The sequence below is a fragment of the Hoplias malabaricus genome, chromosome 6 (genome assembly GCF_029633855.1).
Source record: "Hoplias malabaricus isolate fHopMal1 chromosome 6, fHopMal1.hap1, whole genome shotgun sequence".
Taxonomy (NCBI): domain Eukaryota; kingdom Metazoa; phylum Chordata; class Actinopteri; order Characiformes; family Erythrinidae; genus Hoplias; species Hoplias malabaricus.
The window spans coordinates 8,126,528-8,140,468 of NC_089805.1; the positions used below are offsets into that span (position 1 = coordinate 8,126,528).

General features: G+C 40.9%; 1 protein-coding gene across 2 annotated transcripts; it reads left to right on the forward strand.

The window, feature by feature from the left end:
• The first annotated feature begins 6,491 nt into the window (after window positions 1-6,491).
• On the forward strand, window positions 6,492-12,718 carry rsad1 (radical S-adenosyl methionine domain containing 1). Of its 2 annotated transcripts, XM_066675436.1 has the most exons (10): window positions 6,492-6,782; window positions 7,236-7,546; window positions 7,851-7,984; window positions 8,480-8,684; window positions 9,092-9,457; window positions 9,763-9,826; window positions 9,897-10,044; window positions 10,152-10,206; window positions 10,573-10,676; window positions 10,981-12,718. In XM_066675436.1, the coding sequence occupies exons 2-10, from the start codon at window positions 7,433-7,435 to the stop codon at window positions 11,102-11,104; spliced, it is 1,314 nt and encodes a 437-aa protein (XP_066531533.1). In that variant the 5' UTR covers window positions 6,492-6,782; window positions 7,236-7,432; the 3' UTR covers window positions 11,105-12,718. The 2 variants fall into 2 exon arrangements, with proteins under 2 accessions (XP_066531533.1, XP_066531534.1); XM_066675437.1 differs by lacking the exon at window positions 7,236-7,546.
• The last annotated feature ends 1,223 nt before the right edge of the window (window positions 12,719-13,941 follow it).

The following is a 13,941-nucleotide window of genomic DNA, read 5'->3' on the forward strand; positions in this document are numbered from 1 at the left end:
GGCCGAGGGAGCAGAGGTTTGGAGGATGGAGTAAACGGCAAAGAGAGGGAGTACGCTGGGAACAGCAGAGGCAGAGGGAGCAGAGGTTTGGAGGACGGAGTAAACGGCAAAGAGAGGGAGTACGCTGGGAACAGCAGAGGCCGAGGGAGCAGAGGTTTGGAGGATGGAGTAAACAGCAAAGAGAGGGAGTACGCTGGGAACAGCAAAGGCCGAGGGAGCAGAGGTTTGGAGGATGGAGTAAACAGCAAAGAGAGGGAGTACGCTGGGAACAGCAGAGGCCGAGGGAGCAGAGGTTTGGAGGATGGAGTAAACAGCAAAGAGAGGGAGTACGCTGGGAACAGCAGAGGCCGAGGGAGCAGAGGTTTGGAGGATGGAGTAGGCAGGAGTAGGCAGGAGTACCCCCCCCCCCATGCAGAGCAAAAAAGAGGAGAGAGATAACTCACCAGTTGGCTACAGCTCCACCTTCTGACAGACTGGTGCTGCTTTGCTGGTTGGTTAAGAAAAATAAAAGCAGAGCAAAAAGAGTCTAAAATTTAATTACATTTATTTTTTAAAAGACTTTTGAAAACTAATTCATGCCATTATTTTTGTCACAAACTCAGTAGGGTGTATCATGTTCTTAAGGGAGTCTTTATGACTTTCAGGGGGTCCAAAGGGTTAATTACAGGGGTCCTGGACACCCTGGGACCCACTCCATAGAATATACAATCCACTGCCCAATGCAGGGGGCTTTTTCCCTCTAGCACATGTTTGGCATTGAGCATGATAACTTTAAGCTCATGTGCAGCTGCTCCAGAGCATGTCGTTCTGTTGAACACTTTTCTATGGAGACTACAAACTCTGTTTGCGCTACTGAATCTCTGTGTTCATAAAGATTCCGTCCTAAACAAGCTAAAAATAACCAATTATGGGTGTCAAAAGACTTTTGGACATACGGTGTATGTCTGAATCATCATCACCCCCTCAGTGATGAGAGGCAGTGGATCAGCAAGGTTTATTTAAAAAATAAAAAAATAAAATACATAAATAAATAAATAAATACAAGGAGGTATTTTTACATTCCACTTTAAATGACCCTGCAGATAGTGTTTGGAAACTTGTCACTCCTGCATCATTTAAGGTAGAATGCAAAATTCAGGCCAAATAGAAGGAATCTTAAGCCTCACTCTAGTGCACCAATCTTTCATTCCAACCAAACAGGAGCACACCCTGTATAACTCTTTAAAGGCTAGTGGATTAAAGAAGTAGAATCAGGTTTGCTCCTGCTCAACTGGAACGAAAACCTGCAGCCACACCGGCCCTTTGTGGTTAACATTGGTGACCCATGCTGTAGTGTATGCCCAGCTTATTATTTAAGGTGGATCTGAAAGGTTATTTCATGTCTAACAACAAAACACAATCAGGCATCAAGGCCGTAAAAGTTTAGACGCTGACAGTCACACACTGCAGGCTGGCGCATTCCTGCAACTGAATCCACCATCAATACGACCTGTGGGCAGAGGTGAGGGAGTGACTGAGCCAAAACATCCCTACCCTGCTGTAAGATTCAACTCTAATCATTAAATACACCATTAGTTCAAACATTTGTAGAGACCTCTTACAGTTAGTGAATTCACCTACTTTAAAGGGCACTCATGGACGCTGGAGCAGCTGCACATGAGCTTACTTCCTTATGCTCAAGGCCGTGTTTATAGCACCCAGTTATGGACTGTGGAGCAGTGGAACTGCTTTCAGTAAAGGATTTACTATGAAGATTTTGCAAGATGTGTACATGTTTTTATATAATTGTGAGGACTTATGTTGTGTGTGTGTTCAGACCCAAGTGTGGCCAGCACACATTCAAAGAGATCTGCAACAAGGAGTGTACCTCGGTATTAAGGGGTGTCATGCTGAGCAAAAACTTCACTCTCAAACTTGCTGGCTGCAACCTGAGATGTTGCCTCCCTCACTGCATTAATCTCCACCCATTTTGAGAAGTAGTCAATGAAAACAATTATGTGCACATTCCCACAAGACGTACAGGGCAGAGGTCCCACAAAATCAACTCCAACATACTCCCAAGGTCTTTCAGGTTTAATGGGTACCGTGAGACCTGCAGGCTTCCTCTGACAGGGTTTTGTGAGTGGACAGACGGCACAGGACACCACATATATTTCACATCAGAGGCCATCTTAGGCCAAAAGAACCTGAGCCTCAATCGCGCTAGAGTCTTGGAGACTCCCAAGTGGCCAGCTGTGGGATGGTCATGGTAATACTTAAGTAATGTGCCCCTAATGGCAGTAGGTACATACAGCTTGAACTGTCTCAAAGGATGCGGACCACAGTGTGATTTAGGGTCGAGGAAGTATAACAGCCCATTTAGTTCAACGTATGGAGTATTCAATTCATTTGTACTGTCTTCAGGACAGTTAGCTCCATATCTGTCAGCTAACTGTAAAGGTGGACCAGCCCATGGTTGAGTTTTGGGGTTGCTTTGGCTGTTGGGTGTTACCAGGTTGGCTCGCACGGCTGACAGAGAGGTGCCTGTGTCTAAAGTGGCAGGATTGCTTCCCCTCTAAGGTTGACTCTAGTTTTAAAAGGAGTGTTCCAGAAAGTTCCTGAAGTGATGTCTTCCATGTGTAATAAATATGGTTGAGCTGAGTGAGGCAGGTCTATTGTTTGGGGGGGAGGGGTGCCTCTGTAAAACGACCTCCCCCCTTTGACGTTTCCCTGCAGCTTGCCTGAAGACCTCCTGCCATCAGAAAATTTGCCGCTATCCACAACAGGAACAGGTCTGACTGAACTGGAGGTGCATTGTGCAGCATCAGAGGGTATACTGGGACTACTGTTATGATCCCTAGATAGGGAATTACAGTGTGGACAGGTACATGATGTAAAGCCAGGCAGAGAACATTTAAAGCAATGTGTTTTATCAAGGTGTTTAGCCCTTCCCTGAACACTCTGACAATGATGTCCACTGGGCCCAGAGCAGAATGAAGTTCATGAGTTAGCAAGAGAAGGTCCATAACTGACACAATGGGTGTGCCGTAAAGTGCCACTCTGTATCTGTCCAGGGTGTATTTACAAAAAGTTCGATCTGTTCCCGTTCTGGAGGAGGACTTTGCAGTTTGTTAAACTCACTCAAAATGTGGGAAGTGGTTCATCAGCTGCCTGGACTCAGTCAAGTATGCCTCTCATGACTAGCTCTTGGAAGTCAGTTAGAAGAAAGACCTTCTTAAATAGGTCACAGAATTGTGTCCAAGTGACTATATGCGTTCTAAGGACAGTGAACCATTTCAGTGGCTCTTTAGCCAGAAAACATGGAAGTTACAAGAAAACCTGTGCATCAGTCAGGTCAAAAGACATCCGATAGACATTCATTGAATGAAGCCAGTTGTCCAGTTGGACTTTACCATCAGCTGCAAACACAGCGGGCTCTAGCTTTGACTGGTGTAAAATAGATGCCAGGATCCTAGAAGTGTTATTCATGTCAAGACATTGTGGAGAAGTGCAAAAAGCACTCCTAGACTGGGGGTCTTGGGTGGCACGTCTATCTGTGGAAGCATGTGCTGGTACAGGCACTGTATTAGATGCTGAGGATGTAACATGCCCAGTATGATGATCAGTCTCTATTCTATTATGTGGATGGCCCCACTGTTCAAGCACGCTTTTCTGTAAATCCAGTGAGTCTGTCAAACATTGCTGTAAGAGTCTTACCTCAGACCTCAGTGATTGGACTTGCTCAGTTAGACCTCCGCTAGACTGCTGAGGCAACCTCAGTCTGGGGGCAGTCTCGGTCAGGAAAGTCAGTCTGTGGGTCAAGGTGGCTAAACGTTACATAGACAAGTGCATAAACAATGTTTTTAAAAAAATAAAATAAATTATATATATATATAGTTTTTTTTGAGTGTTAAACTTGGCAAATGTTATGTATGTTCATGTGAACACAATGCAACACGAGTCCAGCCACACACTTCAGAATAAGATGCCAGGGAAAAAAAGTTCTGAGAAAAACAGCTCCACAGCTCATGCGCAGAGAGAATGTGTAGAAAAAAGTTCAGTTCGCTGCAGCTTGAGAAAGCTGGAGTAAGAATAGAAAAAAACACAGTTGCTCCACCTCGTTGGAATGAGCTTGCCAGATATCAAATTCAGCTTAAACTCTCTCTTTATAGTCACTCGAGATTCGTTTCAGTCCTATATTACTTCGAGTCAGAAAATCTCGCGATAAGAGAGAGATGCGGGAGAAAAAACGCTTGTCTCGCGTTCCCGCCAACTCGCGCGCATAACGCGCGGAAAAAAAAAAAGTCCGTTCACCGGCAGCTTAACTCCGTGAAACAGTGTAGTTTCTCCCTCTCCCACAACCAGACGACTCAACCGACAGTCTCATAAAAAAAAATCCGGCGAAAAGTTCACATGCACTTGGATACCTCCACAATAGGCTGACCCGGCCTCCGCTCTTTCCGTCCCCAGCTGCAGTCCACTATCGCCCGCCACTCACTTCGCGCCGACCGCTAGCCGCGTGGAGTGGCCTCGGTAGTCTTTAGGCAGCGATGCGAAATCAGGATATCCACTCACCGAAGGCTCTCGGTTCTTTTAACAAGATGTTCGGGCGCCACTTGTAACACTTTTTCTGTGCAAACCTCGCCTTTAGGGCGGGGAATTTGAGAAGCTCCAGGCCTAGAGGTTACGTGGTGTGTAGTAAGCCGCTAGCAGTTAGCATTCAGGACACATACTCCGGAGTGGGCTGCACCAAGGCTACTTTATTTAGCTACTACACGGACCATACAAAGCCAGGTCACACGGCTGCTACCCCAGCCGTTCATACATAAAGGAAAGGGCAGCGGGGAGCTTCTTAATAGTGTTACTGGATTCAGTAGAGTCTAATGCCAGCTATACCAGCTTACTAGTGATGTGTCGGTCGCGAACGAACCGGTTCAAAGAGCCGGCTCTTGTAAGTGAACGATGAGAGCCGGTTCCCGTCTAAGACCGAGCCATTTTTTCTAAGGCTTGTCATATTATGGAATCGGATTTGTGCCAAAAAGAATCGCACAAAAAATTAATCTCAAACGTAAAACTTATAATTTTCAAACAAAATATCCAGCTCTGACCTTTGTGCTCCATGGTTTTAGTGCGTGAGCTCTGAGTTATGCGTGTGCTCTCTGAGTTTTGTGCGCCAGATCCCTGAGTTTTGCGAGCAGTTTTGGCAGATATTTCATTTTTGCAGATATTTCATAGTTTTTAAACAGTAAAGTACAAAGAGAATTCGTGTTTGTGTAAAATTACTAACTCTTTAATGTTGAAATCTTTCCTGTCTCTCCGTTGCTGAGCTGCAACGAATGACGTGGGCACTGAGTTGTCACTCAAAAACTCATTAGCCAATGGGAAGGCACCAATGAGAAGTCCCGCCCACGCGAGAGCTTTGTGCCAAAACTGCTCGCAAAACTCAGGGATCTGGCGCACAAAACTCAGAGAGCATGCGCACAAAACTCGTGCAGCTGGCACACAAAACTCAGAGAGCACGCGCACAAAACTCAGAGAGCACGCACTAAAACCATGGAGCACAAAGGTCAGAGCTGGATATTTTGTTTGAAAATTATATGTTTTACGTTTGAGATGAATTTTTTTGTGCGATTCTTTTTTGGCACAAATCTGATTCCATAGTCATTCAACCAATCAGAGAACAACAAGCAAAGGTACCAATCAGCGAAGGGCTATACCACCAAGCAGGGAGGGGAGGGGTGGGTGGCAAACAGTAGGAAAGTGAAGAGGGAGAGCCGAAGGGAGAAAAATGACCGAAAGGAAAAGAAGCAGTATTTTCAAAAACTGAGCAGATAAGGACAGAGAGAAGAAACCGGATGAGACACTTGGTTTTCCTGAGTGCCAATCTGCCTTCCTCAAAATAGTTGAAGAAAATGTTAAATCAGTTAAATGTTTGTTGACAGTTGTGGTTGTTTTAATCACTACCGTTGAATGCTGCTGTTTTGCAGAGTATTTGTTTATTTTATTTCCCAGAAATGGATGATTATTTTAATTTAATAAACTATTTTTGTAAAACCTACCTTTTGGGTTCCATTGGCTGTATTTCAGAGTTTACAAGTGATTTTTTATTGAGGTGTTTAAATAAAAATCCAGTTATTTATACAATTGAATGTGTGAGTGCAGTCAGTGAGTTATTACAAGACAGCCATAAAACAATTGGCCATTGCAACACTATTTATTATTTTTAATATTGAACAATAATATTTTCTCCATATAGTCGTGTAAAATGTAGGTAATATTGTTCTGTACCAGTGGAAAAAAGTGGTAAAACAAAGAGCCATTTAGGAGCCGAAAGAGCCGGCTCCCCAAAAAGAGCCGAAATTCCCATCACTATAGCTTACCCTCTTCTCCTTGGGGTCACGTCACTCTACTGGCGCCACCCCTCATTGAAGAGACCCTTATATACCTGCACCCATATATATATATAAACAAAGAGGTCCCCTCTCTTAAAGGCACAGCGTAGCTGTAACCGTTACAAGATCCAAGAATTGTACACTGTGTCCGGTCAACTCCCTCGCCAAGTAAACAAGCGCCTAATTAAGTACTATTTGACACTGAGAAGAAAAGGGTGAAGTGTTTCCGAGGTGTGTGAGAACTGTCCACTAAGACGGTTTAAGCCAAGGTAGGGCTGTGTATTCTTTATGGATGGAGCAGTACCATCCGGTGCTCAGCGAAATTGAAACACACTCTGGTGATCAGGAGAGAGTAAAGGCCCGTGTCCCACATAAATCATGTGCGGATAGAAGAGTGCTGACAGAAAGAGGGTAAGAAAGGAGGACAGTGAAAAGACACTACATCAGCATTCATAATACGGGCATATTATTCTGTTATTAACCCTTTAAACACAGACGTTCAGTTGTTTTTTTTTACAGGCCCTGCATAATATCCAGAGAAGAATTAAATATTCACTATACACATCCCCAATACTCTATTAATACCCTTCTGTTCAGAAGCAATGCTGGATGACTAAAATGTGGTAAACCCATGGGTGTAACCTTTAACGAAAACGAAGCCAAAAAACAAATATATATAAAAAGACTTTATTTTTGTGTTACTCAGTGGCTTCATAATAACGGTTTTAAGAGGAAAACAATAATAGACAGTTATAAAATCAATGTCATGTTCTCTGAGGGTTAAGGAGGCTATATTTATCTCCAAGTTTGGATGGTTATTTATTTAATTATTTATTTTCTATTTCCGACTTTTTGACTCAATAGCGCCTTTGTGTGGAAACAGGAGTATGTTATGAGTTACAGCGAAATGGTGCCGTGCAGAAAACACTGCTTTTCAACTTGTTCTACAGCTATGAGCAGCTAAAGGCAAGGCATAATTTGATTTCTATCCGTTTTTGCTCGCATTTAAGTTTCTCATATCTATATTCGTTCAATATGTCTGTGATTATAATGTGAAAAAAATGACACAAGCATGGCGAGCTCTTTCTCAGCGACACATTTTGAAGAGTCCAGTATATGAAAGTGGTAATTTATTTAGGAGATGTTTTACGAACGAAGCATCGCTCTATGTCCATGTGAGTATCAGCTTCAGTTGTTTGTAGAAAGAAAGTTTTGTCTTATTATGTTAAATAAAACTCGCTCTCTCTGTCTGTCTTTGTCTCTCTCTCTGTCTTTCTCTCTTTCTCTCTCTCTCTCGCTCTCTCTCTCTCTCTCTCTGTCTGTCTGTCTTTGTCTCTCGCTCTCTCTCTCTCTCTGTCTGTCTGTCTTTGTCTCTCTTTCTCTCTCTGTCTTTCTCTTTCTCTCTCTCTCTCTCTCTCTCTCTCTCTCTCTGTCTGTCTTTCTCTCTCTCTCTCTCTCTCTCTCTCTCTCTAAAATTAGTGGCCTTATTGTCTAAAAAGATGCTCTTACTGCAACTTCAATAAGTACATCCCTCGCTCAGTGGACCATTTGTTGATGACACAGTGTCTACAGAAGGAAACAGAGACACTGCTACACATTAGTCAGGTGTCTCAGTAAGTGTTTGTATTGATCTTTTTTTTTTTTTTTTTTTTTTTTTTTTTTTTTTTTAAATGGGGGGTGTCATGGGTATAATGATATTATCACTATACAATGCAGTATCAGAATATCCGAATTTGGAGTGATGAATCACACTTCACAAATTGCCAGCTGTAAAATTAGTTTGAGGTGGGATAATCATCTGTGGCGGATTTCAAAAATTTGGGCTCAGCCCCTTTTGTTGGCAGCCTGCAATTGTATAAATCTTCTTGCTGTACTGTAAACACGATAGCATTTTAGAAAATATGCTTCCATCCATGTAGCAATAGCATTGGGAAAAACATTTTCCTCTGTCAAATATGTGTGGCGTGCAGGTGTTCTCAGCCGTTTTCGCCATATAGAGATCTTCACAATTGTCTTTTGTTTTTTTAAAAAGGAAAATAAGTATACAGAGTCAACAAGTGTAATAATGAACCCCATGATGTTGACAGTTTCTTGGTCTTGTCTTCCAGCATCACCTCTGTGTTTTTTGGTGGTGGGACACCCAGCTTGGCTCAGCCATCTACCATTGCTGCTGTCCTGGAGACTGCATCCAAAAATGCACAGCTGTCTGCTGAGGCTGAGGTCACCCTTGAAGTTAACCCTACCCCTGCTGCAAAAGCCAGACTTAAAGAGTTTGTAGCAGCTGGAGTCAATCGCTTTTCCATAGGCGTGCAGGTGACTGGCAGACAAGCAATTATCAATAGTAAATTTATAGGATAAAATACTGTGTAAGAGTCTAAGAGCACCCTTTATTTTTTTAAATAACAATACGTATAGAGCAGCAAAACACAGAAACAATGATAAAAAAAATATTTTTTATTGGCGATTGGTCTATGATTCAAACCCTAATTCTACCAGTGAATTTACATGTGAATTTACACAGTGATCTTTAACAGAATTGATGCACCTAGTCACTCTGAAGGACATTAACTATTCAATTATGTAGATATAATGGAACATGGAATTCCATTTTTTAGCCTCATAATATCTGCATCACGTCAACACTAGTACAGCAACAAATAAAGTACCATATCTATAATCTGTCCTTGTCGAGTTACTTCCAGTATGCAATTTCTCTATAGTCTCTGAATGATGCCAATCTGAAGGTGTTGGGGAGGGATCACAGTCCACTGCAAGCGATCCAGACACTGTTGGAAGCCAGGAGACTTTGCCCCGGACGTGTGTCCGCAGATATGATGTTTGGGATTCCTGATCAAAGTGTAGGTTCCTGGGAAATGGAGCTGGAAGAGCTGCTGTCCATCTGTGATAACCATGTGTCCCTGTACCAGCTGACCTTGGAGAGGGGCACTTACCTCTTCAAACAAGTCCAGCTGGGCAAAGTAACCTTGCCTGGTGAGGATGTCACAGCTTCAATGTACAAATCTGCAAGAAATATTCTCCAGAAGGCAGGCTTTCTTCAGTACGAAGTGTCCAACTTCGCCAAAAATGTAAGTTTTTAGTACGATCTAAGTGTGTAACTTAAAATTTAGGCTAATGGCTATTGTCACAACAAACCTGCATCACCATAATGATATTTAGAAGAATTTAATATGTTATTTAATATAATAATATATATATTTAATATGATTGTAAAGACCTAAAAACAAATAAATATATTCTGAGAGGTCTGACTTTTTTTGAATAACTAAATAATTTAGAATGTGTTTCACTCCCTGACAAAGCTGCCATTATTGTAATAGTAGCATTATATTTTATGCTTTTTAGCCTCTTGATATATATTCTGTTTTTTTAGAATGCTGTCAGTACACATAATGTTGGCTACTGGAAAGCAGAGCAATACATTGGCGTTGGACCAGGTAGGTTGGTAGTTAGGGTTTTTTATTCCACAATAAGTACATTTGAATAATCATGTTTTTTTTATGTCAGGAGCACATGGCCGTTTTGTTGCACATGCTGATGGAGGTATTCTGAGAGAGGCTCGCACTCAGACATTAGAGCCAGATGTTTGGATAAAAGAAGTCCAGCAACATGGACATGCTACACGCAGGAGGATACAGCTTAGCCATCTTGAGTTGTGAGGATTGATTGTTTTTAATAAAGATAAACACACTTGAGAATAATACACAGCTTGAAGAGAGAGAAGAGGATGTTGATGAAGCTGGTGACTTTTTGTGCTTGTAGATTGGAAGAAGTCTTAGTTATGGGACTGCGTATGAATAATGGACTCTCCCACCAGGTATTCAAACATTCCAGAGCATTTCTTACATTATCTACAGAAGTGTGACTTTACACTATTAAAAAAAAGAATAAATAAACAAGTCAAACATAAGTGACATGTCCAAAAATTAATAATCTGGCAATATTACACAAATTTTTTTGTGGCTGTAAACAGACAAAACTGTGCTTTCTTGGAGATATGAAAGAAAAATAAGTCACATATTTAGAAGAGCCACATTTAATGGAAATTAGCAAATATATACCACTCCATATGATTTTAAATTGAAGTGCCCCTTTAAGATGAACATTTTTTAATGGAGTAGTTATGATTAACTCTGGGATATCTGACTTTGCATTGGCAAATTTGTTTTTTGTGCTGGGACAGCATTGGGCAGCGTTCAGTCCAGAGAAGAATTTCCACCAGATATTTGGAGTATCTGAGGATTTTAAGGAACTGCTACAGAGAGGGCTTCTAATCCTTGATGACAGGTTACTTAATTTTCATTATAAGAAATGTAAAACTTTCAAAAACCCTTCTCTACTCTCAGTCTTAATAGACCTGTATTGTTCTTGCTTCAATACGTATTATCCATAATTAATATTACCAGTTGCCTTCTATATTGTGTGCTAATGTCATGATGAATGATCCAATTGAAATGGTCCAGAATTAAAGAGAAACCAAGTCTACTGCAATAAAGGCCAAGAATATATTTGCATTTTCTTATAAAGTTACAGTTTATGTTTCACCAATGACAAACTGTATTTAGCTGTAATTCTCCACCTTTTTCTGTAGGGGACTGCGCTGCTCCTGGGAAGGTTTAGCGTTATTGGACAGTATATTGCCCATGTTGCTGCTGAGGCTGGAGACATTCTTTCAGAATCTGGCTGACAGGACACATGGACAAATGGACAGATGACAAAGCCTAGCCCTCTTTCTGTCAGAAAATACTATAACAACAGACGTCCAATTAAACGCACTATATGTATTAGTTATCGTTGATGTAAGAAACAGAGTTTCTTCTGTCTTCCCTTTTAAAGAAGGAATGTTTTTATTGGAGCAAATCCTCTCTCTGCTGGATTGTGTAAGAACAGATGGCTCCTTTCTTGTGGTGGACTGAAGGATGTTCTAAGGATAAAATCCTTCCATCTGGAAACAAATCATAGATGTGTATTTCAACTATTCAAAGAATGAAAACATTCACCGGACATGTGTGGATCAGCCAAACCTTGAAATTCTCTTTTTTAAAGCGGGGAAATATTTCTTCTGAAAGCCTCTGGATCAGTTTCTCATTTTCAAATGGATGCACAAAAATGCTTAACTTATTTGATAATTATAATAAGAATTTGTCAGTTTGTCTCTGTTCTTCTTTTTACTCTATAACAGAGTGCACTTTAAAGTAGACTAATTCTTAAAAGTGGTCTCTAAATACATTAAGCATCTACCACTCTTTTACTATTATGAGCAGTACATATGTACATTCAGAAGCGCTGGTATTTGTGGAGAATACATATAATAGACGTTTGTTTTTGAAACATCACATCCCATTTCCTATCGCTGAAAAAATCAGTCATTGTATTTCTCCACGCAGACGCATTCCAATATAAACCACTCTTTAAAAAAGTTTGTCTACATCTAAGTGACTGAATTATACTGAAGTTCTGAAAATCAGTGGAATTCCCCTAGAAAGTACTACAGGATGTGGATTGGTAAACACTGAGTGAACTGAAATTACCATCCACAGCCACATGGGTGCAGCAAAGCAAAATGAGCTGAAGCAGACTGCTGAGCTCAGCTAAAAAGAAATCCTATCTCTTCTGCTGATTCATATTTACACCATGGATCACTTATAGTAATAATGCACCAGTTTAAGATGCATTCTTACTTAGTTTTGGCTTTTGGGACGATGCAGACTGATCAAGTATTTATTATTCTATAATTAGGTCCGAGCAGCAGCTGCGGGAAACAGTTTTCAGAAGTGTCCAGTTCACTCAGGGTAACTCTTGTGTGTTGTGATGTCACTCTGGTGCAGTTCATACCCCCACTGTCTTTGCCCCACCCCACACAACCCCTAAATCTGTCTGCATGCCCCACTCCAATGACATCATCGAGGCTTTTGTTGGAAATAAAAAAAATTTGGTCAGGAGCCTGAGGCAGAATGAATAGAGCAATGGAGGTGCAAAAAAAAAAAGATTGAAATTGGAGAGAAAGAGACACGTGGATTGTGTAAAACATGCACTAAGAGTGTTAACCAGTTTCTGCCCTGTGCTGGAATCTGGACAAAAAAAAAAAGATGATGTCATGGGCATTAAATATGCATGCTCCTACCAGAGTGCAGAGCACACCATTTTGAGCCAATAGGAGCTGTCGGCTTCAGCAAAAGTGGCACGCCCAGGACAGCAAGAAAAACATGTCTGAGTGTTCGCCTTTTTACAAATGAATTATGGATCCACACTTGCTGTCAGTTCCAGAGCAGTGTTAGAGTTTTGAGTGATGTGTGATATAGGCCATTGTCCAGGGCCTGATTTCAGTAATCTTCCCATAGGAGGATATTTATCTGTATTAATGTTACTGACAGTAGCACATCCTACATCAGACTTTCTACAAATTTTTTGTGGTATCTATTTTTAAAAACACATTGTGTATTAAAAGGATAAACTGACGCCCAATACATTTGTTTGTCAGATCTTCCACTATTTTACCTTCACATTTAAAACCCCAGAAGTGTAGTCTAAAGAGGGACAATGGTCATGACCTTGTTTATATCACAACCCTGGAGTTATGCAGCATGTTTTGAAAATCCCCAGACTTCTTTAATCTGAGATGTTTTATGTTTACAGGCCTTATTTAGGGTGTGTCAAAAGTTAGATGAGATGATTATTTTAATGGTAAGACTGTAAATGTTACTTCTGAGAACAGTAGAGGTTTAAGACCTCTTGCCTTTAAATATTTGGCCTGAAGCACTTACTCAGGTCCTGATAGACTATCGGCTTTTCAGGTTCATGGGAATGCTGTCACTCAAGGTACAGATATACTGACAGCTTTTTAAGTTAGTGACAGTGTGCTGCAACAAAGCAGGATTAGCAAGAGTGTTAAATGGGCCATATCATGGACAACTGAATTCCCATTAGTTTAAATACATGTTTTAAATATGAAAAATATGACATTCAGAAGCACTGTTGATTCCTCTATTCCTACAGTTTATATGTGGAAACTGCTTTCTTTTTTGGTCAACCAATCAAAACAGCTCATTTCTATATTTCAGTAATAAAGACACAGGAACAAGGATACACTGTTACATGGTGAGAGTTTGGAAAGTGGTTATGTAGAAAGGAATTTGAGTTTGGGTTAAAAAGCCACACAAAATGCAAAATAAATAAATAAATAAATAAATAAAGGCAGAACATGGCCCTTTAAGGACCATGTGGACAACCTCAGTGAATCACAAGAAAAATATTAATTGTGAAGTGGAAAAAGCTGCTGGGAGATTTGTGTGTGCATGCTGCTTAAAAGGCCTTCGAGTGTGACTTGTAGAGTTATAGGAGAGCTGGTCTTTCCAGAAACGCTTACACGTTTGCTTGATCGACCAGTTTTCACCCTCCCACATTCTCAAATGCAGAGCTGTTTTGGTTTCCTGAACAAAAATAACACAAATCTGAACCTCTTCATTTAGAGTGACATTATACGCTGCTGGAATAAAGCACTGTGTTTCCAAAAATAGTAACTAAATAGAAAGGAAAAAACATTCTTAACTTC